Raw genomic sequence first — 14,224 nt, forward strand, 5'->3', positions numbered from 1 at the left:
GCTCAATGCCAAATGATTCAGGACTGAAATATTTCTGGGACATGTGACTAAAATAAGGTTTTTTTAAAAAGATCATACCAATTAAATACCAAACAAACCTTAATCACTTAAAAAAGGAATTGCAGAATGAGAACATGATATATTAAAATACATAAAATAACTTTACTATTATTCACTAAATAATTAAAAAAATTTTATAACCGACCAAAAATTAAAACAGAAAACTTGGTAGTTGAAGATAAAAATTCTCAACTGTTATTTATAATAGTTGACAATTTTTTAAAGGCCTCCTTTCTTGTATTGATATAAAACACATTAAAAAAATTCAAAAACAAAGCAAACATTGCCTTGGATTAGAAAGCTTGTATTTCACAGATGACGCACATGATTTCTGAAATTTTTAGTGCATAATAACAGGGATGCAAAAATTAAAATTTTTCTAAGTCCAAACTGGCTACAGTAATGTCAGCTGATCACACCCCTTTTCACATTCAACTCTTTAAAATATGGGCCTGGAAAATGTAATTAACATAGATGAGGAAAAAACAGTTTATGTTTTCACCACACATTAACCTTTTCAGTGGGCATAAAGGGATTTTTCTGAAAACAAACATCTCTTTGCTTTCAGGAGTGCGTGTCAGTACTCAGCTGGGGTGTGTGCCCCGAGGTAGAGGCACTCTTGCCAAACCTGTTAAACCACAAATGGTTTTTTTTAACAAACTGATGGCTGCACCACAAGAAAACATAACTTGTGACTTATCAGAGGCAGGGTTTTTTTTTTGGGCTCCTGCAATAAAATTTCACAAAGGTTTTTGTTATTAGCTTCATTAACCTGCAACAATTCTCACTGAAAGCCATATATAAAAATGGTCACAACAGGTCAGAAACAGGGTCACGCTGCTCAAAAATACAGTGGCAAGATTTTACCTTTTCAGCCAATCTCAACAGAATGGAGATGTAATTAAATTATTAAAATAATATATAATGGTAAATGCTGTGCTTGAAAAAAGCAAATTTGTTTCCTATTTACAATATTTAGAAAAGGTCTACTATAAAAATATTTTTCTTTCTCATTTATTTCCCTGCCATGAGAATGTTAAAACACATTTAGATTCTCTTCAAACATGAGAGTTAAGAGTGTAACATTCCTTTTCAGTTCACATGGCCAACACAGGTTTTCAAGGCACTCCAGGAACTTGCGAGGTCACTCAAATAAAAAGTTTCCTCTTGCCTACTGCTCTTTTAGGCATATTTCTCCTCACATTTTTCTAAATTTAACATTGTTAGAACTGGTTTTCTCTGGAACTTCATTTTCAGTGGTACAGCCCTTAAGTTATTTTTCTTTTATTTGGAGCCACTCCTTCATTTTCAACTTGCTGAGCAGGCAGGCAACTGCTTTTGGTTTCCATGGAAACCGGATTCCTGCGGCTACGCGTCTGCATTCTTGTTCCAGCAACCTAAGAGAGATGAGGCCAAGAATAGCTTAACATACTGACAGCACACCTGTGTCCAGTCAGGTCCGTATAGTTTACACAGCTTCTAATCACCTCGTAAATGATCCTTTAGGTAGTTTTAATCCTCAACCACTTGGCTGTTTCTGAACAAGTTTTCATTTGACAGAATTCCAAAGCACTGAACTTGTAAGTAACCATCAGTGAAGGGGACAGAAGATCAGGGTGGCATGAAGAGATGTGAAGGGGGAGCACACTCTGTGTTAAATTCGGAGGAGGCTAAAACGTCAAATTAGAAAACGAGGGAACAACAGGCCTTCTGAGCAGTGTGTGTTCATCTGCAATAATGAAGATGAAGGGCCAGTGGAAGGAAGAAATCAGAAATGTGAAGGAAGAGAAGGGAAATATAAGGAGGTCGAGGTCATAAAAAAATAACATGGACAAGAAAAGACAGACAAAAAGATAAGGAAGAAGGAAAAGAAAAGAGAGAACGAGACAAAGGCTGCGGGAAACAGGGGAGTCCAAAACGGAAGAAGGAAACAAGAATGAACATGAAAGAAAAGTGAAAAGGGAGGAGAACCTAAGAAGAAAAGAAAAAAAAAAAAAAACTGAAGAGATGAAAGAGAAGTGGATGCAAGAAAAAGGGGGAGGAAAAATTATAAGAGAAACAGAGGCTAGGAAAAGGGGAAGAGGCAGGGGTGTGCGGTATGAGGAAGAAACTCTTACGCTGGTTCTCCTCATGCCTACTCTTCCTCAGAGTACCAGCTCATGGACTAGCTCACAGTCTCAGTGACAGAGGAGGTCAACTCCTAGCTCATGGTATAGCTCAGAGTGTCGGGGACAGAGGAGGTCAACTCCTAGGACACGGACTAGCTCACAGTCTCAGCGACAAAGGAGGTCAGCTCTTAGCTCATGGCCTAGCTCACAGTGTTGGGGACAGAGGAGGTCAGCTCCTAGGACACAGACTAAATCACAGTCTTGGTGACAGAGGTGGTCAACTTCTAACTCACGAACTAGCTCACAGTCTTGGGGACACAGGAGGTCAGCTCCTAGGACACAGACTAGCTCACAGTCTCAGCAACAGAGGAGGTCAGCTCCTAGCTCACAGACTAGCTCACAGCCTCAGGGGCAGAGGAGGTCAATTCCTAGGACACAGTCCTTTGTTAATCCGCGTCCTCCTGAAGATGAGATGTAAAAATGCTGTAACTTCTTCAGCCACTGAGAGAGCATAAAGCTTTTAAAAAGGATAACGGTGAAGGTCGGCACCGGAGAGAAGAAGGAAAGTGGTAGAGCCTGAAACCACTTCCCCAGAACCCGCCCATATCTGCCCCTTTGTCTAAGCCACCCCGCACCCTTTCTGCTTCTCTGCATCATGCCCACTGAATTCCAGGCCTGGGAGCGACGGGTGATCCTGTAACTCCAGCACACGCACGTTCCTCGGGGTGGTGTTAGTTGCCATGGAGCCCTTTCTGACTCACGGCTACCCCATGTGTACACAGTAGAAAACCCTGTAGGGTTTCCAAGGCGGGGACCTTTAGGAAGCACATCGCCAGGCCTGTCTTCTGAGGCGACTCTGGGTGGGTTCAAACTGCCAACTGCCAACCCTTCAGCTAGAAGTCGAGTGGTTAACTGTTTGCGCCACCCAGGGATTCTTCTTGTGGAAATAGTGCTGGCATTGCTCTAGTGAGCTCGTGGCTCACTAGAACGGACCAGCCTCCAGCTTCCCTTTCCCAGAATCTTGTCTTTTGGGCACTTTTTCGTTTACAATTAGATGAATAGAAAGGGCAAATTTGAGTTGGGTTTTGAGTCTGCCAGTATGTCTGAATCTGCTGAACTTTTGTAATACGCTGATTAGAAAACTGCTGTGACGCTTAGATTATCTATGCTACTCCCCATTCAACTGCTGATTTTAAGTCAATGGGATTTCCTATAAGGGTATACCAACAACACTAATTGCATCTATCGGGGGCAATGGTGATCAGTGGTAGAATTCTTGCCTTCCATCCTGGAGGCCTGGGTTCGATTCCCAGCCAATGCACCTCAAGAGCAGCTACCATTCACCTGCCAGTGGAGGCTTATGTGTTGCTATGATGCTGAACAGGTTTCAGCAGAGCTTCCAGACTAAAGACAGACTAGGAAGAAAGGCCTGGTGATCTACTTCCAAAAAATCAGCCAATGAAAACCCCCCGGATTACAACGGCTCGATCCCCTTGTGCATGACTCCGTGGCAACCGGCAGCAACAGAGCAACAACCCTAATGCACATACGTGAGGGAAGTAAGCATTCTGAAGACTTCCACTGTGAGATCGTATACGTGTGTGTGTACCTGTGTGTAAAGAGTGCTTCTTACAGAAGCTGTGGAAGGAGGAAGCGACAGGTATGGCACCAGCGCGAGAGGACTGGAGGTGGCAGTGTCAGGAGCAGCACATGAAGCACATGGGGCCCTCCGGTGCAGGCTTCGTGCAGTGGGTCGGGAGGGAGATGCAGGTCACGCTGCGGTGTCGTTCCTCAGGGATAGGACCAAGGCCCTATATAAAGAGCTGAGTTCCAGTGGACAGGGGGCTAAGGAATCATAGTTGAGGCACAAACATTTGCTATATACAGCTTTACACCATGAAAATATGTAGGTGATTTATGCTTTATACAGGGTCTTGCTTCCTTGGGTTTCCTGAAGCTCTGGTCTTTCCGCATTGCTGCTAAGGCTAGAATTCCTATCTTTGTCTAGTTTGGCTGGAGCTACAAAGTCCCGTTCTATGGCCTGGGTAAGAAGATGTAAAAGAGGAAAGTAGGGTAATTCTCAGGAGCCCTGGTGATGCAATGGTTAAAGCACTCAGTTGCTAACTAAAAGGCTGGTGGTTTGAAACCACCGGCGGCTCTGCAGGAGAAAAGACCTAGTGATCCGATCCTGTAAAGATTACAGCCTAGGAAACCATACAGCGCACTTCTACTCTAGAAAACACCTTGTGCAAACATAATACATAATACATTCTTTACTTTCACTTAAAAGTTGTTGAATGTCAAGGTATTAAACTGTTCATTTTCGCTAGAAAGGAGTAAGCCATCCGCAGACAGAATTACATGTTTATGGGTCAGAGTTTCTAAATTAAAAAAAAATTATTCTCCTAGAAAGAACATAAATCCTTCAAAAAGAGTTCTGCAATTATTATTTTTAAGTTATAGTTCAGAAAATTTTACCTTAGAAGGTTATAAAAATTACTACCTATATTCAAGTCAAATTGCAAATAGCCATAACTGTAGATAAAATAGTTCAAAATGCTAATAACGACTCTCATCATTCTCTCACTCATTCCAACTAGTTAACCACATTTATACTTTTCTTTGCCAAACTCAACTAGGAACGTGAAAAGAGCTCTCATTTCTGAAAAGATACCCCCAACAGTAGCATTAAGGTACACAACTGAGAAACATATAAACCACCTCAGTGTAAATTGTAAAAAAAAAAAAAACCTCAATACTTGTATTTCAGCTATTTCTCAAAAGGACTTGAGGACACTGTAGAACAATTTAGTACAATACAGAAAGAAAAAAAGAACAGAATATCCACAGGATACACAAGCAATAGATGGTCTAAGGCAACCACATAAAGAAAATTAGAGAACTTGGGGAATAAATATGACTCAAAGTTTTTTGGCAGCAGGGAGAAAAAATATATACTGAGTATTCCTTTCTTGTATATTTAAATTTTTTTGCAGAAAACAAAACTTTTCCTATAACTAACCTCAAATTAGAATTTTTTATATGATATTACGAATGACACGATGGAGACTATCTGTAGCCACGGCTTTACAAAAATTTCAGGTAAAAAAAATGTCATTCACCTGTTATTTGTGGGAAGTATTCTACTGAGTAGCATTAATTATAACTCAGCAAATATCCTGAGTTATATAATACTTAGCAAAATACAATTTAGTCCTTAATACTTAAGCTGTACTTTTAATAAAATACTTCATTCACTAATTATTAAAATTTGCTTTTATATTTTTCCATATCCTACTTACCAATTTTAATTGTACGTTTTCTTCTGCAAACTGCCTTAAATCTTTTACAAAATTAAAGAGGGTACACATAAATAAACATCACTAAAATTACATTCGCTTTTAATGAAAACACAGGGATTTGGCTTTGTGGATACATTACCCATGGCCCCACTGGGCAAGGCAATAGAATTTTCTTTAAATGATTTATAACTCTTGCACACAGAGAAGGTTCCGTTGACATAAAAGGCAGGCTCAGCAGAGCACAGGAGTTAACCTAGGCCCCCTATGGATATAGTTTTCAGAGTGCTGCCATGATTAATGTGCCAAATGTGGACTTCAGGTTGAAATACTGTGTCATCAGTGAAACAGACTAATACTAAACATCTTAAAGGGACATGTCATTAAAAAAAAAAAAAACTTACCTTTGGTTGTGCTGTGGGACCTAGTGATTTAGGTGGAAAAGTACAAGGTATTCTTCCGTGATGGATGTGATACGGTAATAAGAGATTGGGGTCTAATGGCACCCAGGGAACCGAGAGACTGGAAGGCACAGCAGGCAGGCCACAGTGCGTCTTATGCAAGTTGTACGCCGTCCTGGTCACTTTTCCATCGGAGGTCTTGTAGATCAGGAGCGAAGAATCTTCTGCTGCGTGAGATAACAAGTAGGAACCCTCCTGCAAGCTAAATCCACACAATGAAACTCAGGCCTGGGCTCAGTGTGCCCCTCTCAACAGCACTTCCTCATATACAAGCTGCTACTAAAACTGGGAACAATCACGGGAGAGGGACACCCCCTCTAACAATACTTTCATGACCAAAAAAGTTCTGGAGATCGTTTTAACTATCTGCATCCCTTTTTATGCCACAGATTTTTAATTCTTGCTCCAAAGTTCAGAAAATATGATTATTTTCTTTTTACTGTTTTATTAGTCAATTTATCAGAGGGGTTTTCAGTAATTGAAACCTGGAGATAAAATGGCAGAAACAGTTACTGGGACAATGACAAAACCATGTGAGGTCCTCTGAGGATGACAATGGTAACAGCGTTATTAACAGCATTGGATGTTTGTTATCAACTCTCTGCTGTTGTAGTACTTCACGTGCATTTTCTCATTAAATTCTCCATAACAACCCTACAAGGCTAGTAACAGAAATTAGAGATACTAAGCAACTTGGCCAAAGTTCTGAAGTGTCAGGCTTTGATTTAAACCCAGACAGTCAAAAGCTACAGGCTGGTCCCTAAATCATGACACTCCACTGCCACGGTAACCTGAGTTACGCAGAACATCAGAGTCCCCATGTTTCCTTTTTTAGAAAGCATTAAGGAATTCAGTGAATTACCATAAAGAGCTAAATGGATATGATTACTGTGCTGTGCTTCTTTGTGATTGTGTAATCCTCTGAATCAAAGTGCAAGGGAGAACATTAGTTCTTTCCCACAATATACCATCAAAAATAAAGATTGACCATACTGTACCTATGTGGATCTGCCTACAGCCCTAATAAATTAGGTTTTCATTAACTTTTTAAAGGGAAAAGTACTAAGTATTGGCAAAAGAGGTCCACAGAATTATTCTCATCCTCTGGGGAATCCCCCCATACAATATAAAAAAATGAAAAGCAGCTGATTTGATAGTAGAAAATCATGTATCTTAACTACCTTCATTTAAATGAAGAGAACTTTGGTTTACACAGGAATGTATTTAATTCACTGAGAATAACAAGAGACTCCAAGAAGGGTTACGTGCCATACGAACGCAAAGGACGTGGCCCCGTACAACTCTGTAGGCAGAATAATGGTCTCCTGATCAAGTCTATGTCCCAAACCCTGAAGCCTGGGAATATATCCTACAGTAAAGCGGAACTATGGAGGCAGATGGAATTAAGGTTGCTCGTCAGCCGACCTTAAAATGGAGAGATGATCCTAGATTATCTGAGTGGGTCCAATGAGAGGGTTCTTAAATGTGGAAGAGGGAGACGGAGAGAGTCAGAGGGAGATGTGACTGGAAGGGGTCGCACTGATGGATGTGAGAGGAACTTGACCAGAGCCTACAGAAAGGAACGCAGTCCTGCCAACACCTTGTTTTTAGCCTAGTGAGACCTATATCAGACTCCAGAGCTCTCAGGTAATATACATTTCTGTTGTTTCACTTAAGTAATCTGTGGTAATGTGCTACAAGAGCAATGGAAACTAATAAACTAAATAAGGTAACGATAATCACATCTCAAAAGCACCTGGTAAATTCCATATATAAGTACTGTGCTTCACGTGAGGAAGAGAACACATAGAATAAAACCTCTGCCACAAAGTCACAGAATCTCAGAACTGCTAAGTACCTAGCGACTTACCGAGCTCAACATCATCATTTTACAAACCAGGAAACGGACATCCAGTTGCACAGAAAGCTAAGTGGGACAGTTAAACTAGATCTTTGAGATTTTGAGGCTTCCGAGTTATTTTCTGTTTTACCTTTTGGTAAGGGCCTAACGGGAGGAATGCAAAAGTTCACATAACAAAAGAGTTTGGTAAATGATCAGGCAGAGAACCCATATTCTAAGGTTTGCCACGAACCCTCAAGATTTTTGATCACGAGGTCCATGCTGCATCTTTATCCTGAAAGTTAAAACAGTACAGCTATGGCAGCTGAACGACCCCCACGAGGTCCACGCCCGAATCACCTGAACCTGTGAATATGTCACCTTACATGGCTTTGCAGACATGCCTAAATTAAGGACTTCTGAGATGGGGACATCACCCGGGACTATCTGGGTAGGTCACATGACGTAATCACCAGTGTCCTGTAAGAGGAGGCAGAGGGAGATACTACCACAGAAGGGAAGAAAGCAACGTGATGACGAAGCAGAGACTGCAATCAGGCGATCTGAAGGGGGAGGAAGGGGCTACAAGCCAGAGAACACAGGTGGTGCTAGAAGCTGAAGAAGGTAGGAAAGTGATTCTCCTACAAAGCCCCCAGGAGGAACCAGCCCTGCTGACACTGTTGTTAGCCCAGTGAAACCCATTTCAGACTTCTGTAAGAGAATAATCTGTGTTGTTTTAAGGGACCAACTTTGTGGCAATTTGTTACAGCAGCAATAGGAAACTAATACAATAGCCTTAGGGGAAAATGTTGCAAGCTCACTGAAGCCAGATACTATCATGTTATCTTTTTACTTGTATCTTTACAAATGCAACTTTCACACAATAAAATCAATCTCTGTTTCTAAGTTATTTTCCTATCTATTCCTAATGGCATACTTTTAAAGTTTCTATGAATTTTCATCCAAAAAGACCAGCAGCATATCAAGGCAACTAGTCCAAAAAATACTCACCTACTCAATTTCTTTAGGATGTGTTGGAGGATGTTAAATAAACTTGAAATCCTATTAAATAAAAGAAATTCACATGCAATTAAAGCACACAAAGCTTACTCTTAACAATTGCAGTTCCTCAGGAAGAGAACTGCCCTCAGTAACAAAAGGAGCCAGTGGAAAAGATCAGGTAAAACTCAGAATATAAAGGCTCATTTCCATTTGGATTAAATTATAACATCTATTTAATTTTTTTGCCATTTCCTGATGTCTCTTCATAATCATAAAGTACCTGGCTTCGTGCCAGAGAAACTGTCACGAGACCACTATTTTATGTTCCACTCACGTACCTCTGAAAGTCTGCAGCAGTTTGCCTGTTAGAAATGTTGGTCAGTTAGCTTCCAGAGAAGCTGATGGGCACTCTGAATGTCTGCTGCCAGAAAAGTCACTGATGGGGATGGGGTAGTTAACCAAAAATGAAACCTAAGACATTATTGTAAATATTTCATTAGTATTCTAAAATCACCCCTTTTATTATTTCTTTTTTTAAAAGCGGTTTTCACTGGGAGAGGAGGGCAGTGGTGCAGCAGGGTACGGGAACACTTTTCTATTCACATATATGATGTTACCTCTCAAAGAGAAGCAGACCTTTCCTATTCACATATCAAGTTACCTCTCAAGAGAAGCAGTCCTTTCAATGGAAGTGGACATATTTAAGTACAGGCAGAGTTCAAGTTTAAATCTGGGAGTTTAAAAAACTGTCAAGCTACAAGGCTGGAGTTACGCTGCTAGTAAGTCAGGGTGACTTCTAATCCCAAGCGGTGAACCAGACATACTCACTACCAAGCTGTGATGCTGGCTCAACTGTGCACGCTGGGACAAGTCACCCTAAGTCCCCATTTCCTCATGTATAAAATGGAGATGACACTACCACCAGCCCTTCCTAGCAAGGTGTGAGATTTAAATGAGAAAATAACGTTCACAAGTTATTTTCCATTGCATTTAGGCACTTGGAGTTCTGAGTATAATAAATTCATTTCAGCCTGATGTATCATAAAAATAATGCTTGGTAAAAGGATAGACTTTTGGAAGTTAGGATATTCAAATCAGTATACATATTCCTGAGAGCAGAGAGAGTGCCTGTCCTTTCCCTTTCCTTCCCTGCAAAGGGGTAAGATGTGTGCTTCCCAGGAACCTCCCAGATGCCCAGCCACTCTCTTGCTCTGTCCTCCACCAACTTAAGTGGAATGCCCGGTGCTGCTGGCACGGCATTTAACGCGGAGATGACTAACACAGGTCACATGCCAGGTCGGGGGAAGCCACAGTGTATAAGAGGATCAAAAGTCTTGAGAATAAATTATTTAAACTTAACCAATATTTAGAGATAAAGGAAAAATAACGATTATATTGATAAGTTTTTCTGTTCCCAGGCAAAGTAAACTTTCTTACTTGAGAGCTGATAGTTTTTCTTTTAATTCTTCTGCGGTAATTTCTTCAAGCAGGAAAAGCTTTGAAGTAAATGCATCAATATGACCTAAAACAAAACATCAAACTTAAAAAGAAGTAATTACAGTATTTAAAAAACAAAAATCCAACAAGTTATTCAATCTCCTTAAAGATGTATTTACAAAATTTTAATGGCTTGAAAGGATCTTTACATTCTAAAAAAAAAGGGCAATATACATTCTGTTAAGACTATTATGCAAAAAAAGCTGTATTTAAAAATGACATAATATTATAAAGGAAATTATGTATTAATTCTAAGATATTTGCTAAATGCAATAAGTTTACAAATGTTCACATACAAAATTCACTTCTAACTCCAAAATTTAAGAACAACTGTTAAAATATTGGTGTGTTTCTAATTTCAACTAAGATCACATTTTTACAGAAATCTCTTAGAGAAAAATGTGGCTATTATAAAGCGAGTAGATAAAGCCAAATTTACACTCTGTGCATGCTCGGTACATCTCTTGTTCTAAGAAAAAAATTAGATTATAAACATCTGGTTTATTACTTTTAATTAAAGTACTCCACAGGATTTCCTACAGCTTAAAAAAAAAAAAGTCTGTCAAAAAAAGTCATACTTTATTACAAACATGAGATGATGCTTGAATTCCAAAAGGCAAAACAGTAAACTTTCAAGAAAGCACTTCAATGTTAAAAAGTAAGGTGTACATTCTAGAACAGAACAGGCTGAGATACAACACGGGGGCCCTGAAACATACCAAGGAAGAGTGCTATAGAAGATAGGGCTGAGTTAAACGCTGCATCACAATACAAAAACCGTGTTACTGTTTCATAGTTAAAAAACATCGACTAAAGAGTATAACTTTCACCAATGCTAAAAACAATACAGCTTTCGATTTTATATTTTAATGCCCAATATTTAGTTATCAAAACATATTACCTGGGAAGTTCACATCAGTAAGTAGGAAGGACAACAAAAAATGCATAAAATCTTACATCTCATTTTCCTATCTAGCCCCCTTTCATTTCATGTGCATTGTGCGAATAAAAAGAATTACTGAAATTCTCACAAAATGTGTTCCTTCTAAGACAACACACCACTTGTTCCCACACCTACTTGTTATTTCCTAAGTCAAGTTCCTCACTTCACCTCTGCACTCCCAACACTCATTATATAGTGACATTTCTAATAACTATGACACATTTTAATGGTTTAACACGTGTAGAAAGGGGATATTAAGCACAAGGGAACATTTTTATACGCCACTAAATATGTCTACGGGGAAACTCATTAACAGTTCTTACCTTTTTAAAGAAACCTCAATGAGGAGTATGTATTATTGTATACATCAAATATGGTCAGTCAAAAATATACATGGAACATCATACTAAGTGCTATATGAGCCCACCTCCTGAGGGAGTTTATGATTCTCTTAATTTTTGAGCTTCCTAACCCATGGGCCTCTAGTAAGCGATGCATGAGCTTGAGACATTTCTCACTTTAGCCTTTGGGGCAGCTAAGCAGGGCTTGGGGTGGCAGGAGCTTCCAGGCCATTGCGTCAGCCATGAGCAATCTCTTCTGTGTATCACAGTGTGCTGTACAAACGTTTTTATGTGGGCCAAGGTTGAGAAGTACTGCTTTACAATCTTTATAAAAAAGTCTTTATAAATATGCATTAATTCATAAATACGTACATACACATCTATGTGTGTATATACATATACAGGCAGTCCTTGCTTCGCACAGCAGTGTGCAACCATAAAAATGATCACGCAAACTGAAACCATGCAAAGCAGTCTTAATAACCAATGGGAAAATGTAGGATTGTTACATTGCCTTTCAAATTTTTGTCAAAACACTGTAAATTCTCTATTATAAATCTATAGGAAAATAAAATAATAGTAAAACTAATATTCAGTTATTACACTACAAAACACTAGAGCCACGAAGAATCTAAGTGTTCTATTTCTCTGTAAAAACCAGCAATGTGAACAGTGCTCGCCTCCTCCTTCTTGTATAACTTACGACGGGAAAGCCAGGACATTTTCTGTGACTGGGTGAACTGTCATAATCCTTTCTAAGTTAGGACTGACTTCCAACACTGTATCCTTTGTGCTTTCAATGTTGTGAAACACATCTGAAAGTTCCTTTAAGGTAAAATTTTATGCCAGTGTCATTTCTGTGGGACGTCATCCTTTCCATCACACCCACTTCCCCCATTTACGTCCATAAGCTCCCTTCACCAGGTGGCTCTGGCTGCATATCCAGTCTCTCAGCCAGCAGCGGGGTCAGCATTCTCGTTACCAGCTATCTCTTCTGTAACTCTGTTCAATCTGAATTTCACTTCCAGCAGTACCGCTTGTTTCTTTATGAGCTTTCATCTTTTTTGGTCAGTTCCCTCCCCATTTTTGTAAAATATCATATGGGGTTATCACTGGTAGACAAAGAGGCAGCACTACAGGCTCTGCTTCCTATACGGGAATGAAATAAGAGACACGCAGCGATCAATCACTGACCATGACGTGCGTCTGCTATTTCATTTTTTAATGTATTTTTTGTTGTTGAGAATATATACAGAACATACACCAATTCAACCATTTCTACATCTACAATTCATTGACAGTGATCATGTTCTCCAGGTTACGTAACCATTTTCACCCTCGTATCCGAACTGCTCCTCCCCCATGGACATAAACTCACTGTCCCCTAGCAGTTCCTACCTAATCTTTCAATTTTATCCCATATAGTCTTTAAAATTGCACAACGCTCAAGGCAGACATTCTTTACTAGTTAAACTATTGTTTGGTTTTAAGTTGACCTCAGGAGATACTTTTAGTTTAAGGATTAAAGATTATCTCAGGGCAATAGTTTCTGGGGTTCACTCAGCTTCCATGGCTCCATAAAGTCTGGATTCTCTGAGAATTTGAAATTCTGTTCTGCATTTTCTCCTTTTTGGTCAGAATTACTGTGCATCTGTTATTTAAGTAGTGGTCTGTGGACCTGAGAGCCAGAAGTGAAGTCTGTGCTTTATGCAATTTCTCACAATTAATACACCACAGTGACTGTAATTTGTGCACATGAGAGCTGTGCAGAATAAAGACTGCTGTATGTCAGCTATATAAGACTGGAGGGTGTACACAGAAGCTGTGATAGAACTACTTCAGAAATTTTCTTAGAGAAGTAAATCTTAATGTTTTTATGGGGCAGGAGGATAAAAGGAGTACTGGAATCTAGAAGGGAAACATGTTCATGGCAAAGCAAATGAACAAACAAGTATGCTTATTCTACTTGAGCTACAGGGGTGTCCTCAAAGTGTGGTCCCTGGACAGCAGCACCAGCAGCATCACCTGAGAACATGTTGGAAACGCAAAGTGTCGGGCCCTAATCCAGACCAACTGAACCAGACACTCTAGGTCAGCAATCTCCACTTTAAAAACCCTCCCAGTGATTCTGATGCACAATTAAAGTTTGAGAATTGCTGAACTAGAGTCCTGTAAACCAAGAAGCCTTCAGTTAAAGGAACTATTTGCTGTTTACTGGGATCTTATGGCACTTGTGTCTTATCAGATACATACCTTATCTGAATCTCTGAATCATACAGGTAATTTCTATCCTCACTGTTATCTCTAAAAGATCTCATGCAATGATCGCCAACCTTGACTTCTGAAGAGAAACGATCTTCAAATTTCCTTGAAGTCTTGAGATTACAGGAGTGGACTGGGAAGGCTGACAATCAAATGCTTCAGTCAAACAGAGGAGTGGGCTAGCAATGACTGGATGTAGAAAATTCAGGCCATAACCATGAAAGCAATATGGTGCACTGAGTGCACAGGGGAGAGAGAGCATGAGCACTTGGAAATCTTCTGGTTAGATTTTAGTATTCTGATTTCTAAGACACAATAAACCATTTGTCTTAAGTTACACTGATTAATATTGAAACACACACAATACTTTTTTTTTATTGTGCTTCAAGTGAAAAATTTGCAATTCAAGTC

At 39.6% G+C, this 14,224-nt stretch overlaps 1 protein-coding gene across 8 annotated transcripts in view; it reads right to left on the minus strand.

Moving 5' to 3' along the window:
• Positions 1-232: 232 nt before the first annotated feature.
• ICE2 (interactor of little elongation complex ELL subunit 2) overlaps positions 233-14,224 on the minus strand; it is a 69,116-nt gene continuing 55,124 nt past the window's right edge. For 5 of the 8 annotated variants that reach the window (XM_049905483.1, XM_049905480.1, XM_049905481.1 and 2 more), the window contains 4 exons: positions 10,208-10,292; positions 8,780-8,830; positions 5,872-6,130; positions 233-1,457 (listed from right to left, as the gene is read on the minus strand). In XM_049905483.1, coding sequence (XP_049761440.1) covers positions 1,329-1,457; positions 5,872-6,130; positions 8,780-8,830; positions 10,208-10,292 — 524 coding nt within the window. In that variant the 3' untranslated portion in view covers positions 233-1,328. Of the gene's footprint in view, positions 1,458-5,871; positions 8,249-8,779; positions 8,831-10,207; positions 10,293-14,224 lie in introns of those variants that run through there. The other 3 variants (XR_007519851.1, XM_049905484.1, XM_049905485.1) reach the window with 3 other exon arrangements.

This window comes from Elephas maximus, chromosome 13 (genome assembly GCF_024166365.1).
Source record: "Elephas maximus indicus isolate mEleMax1 chromosome 13, mEleMax1 primary haplotype, whole genome shotgun sequence".
NCBI classification, from domain to species: Eukaryota; Metazoa; Chordata; class Mammalia; order Proboscidea; family Elephantidae; genus Elephas; species Elephas maximus.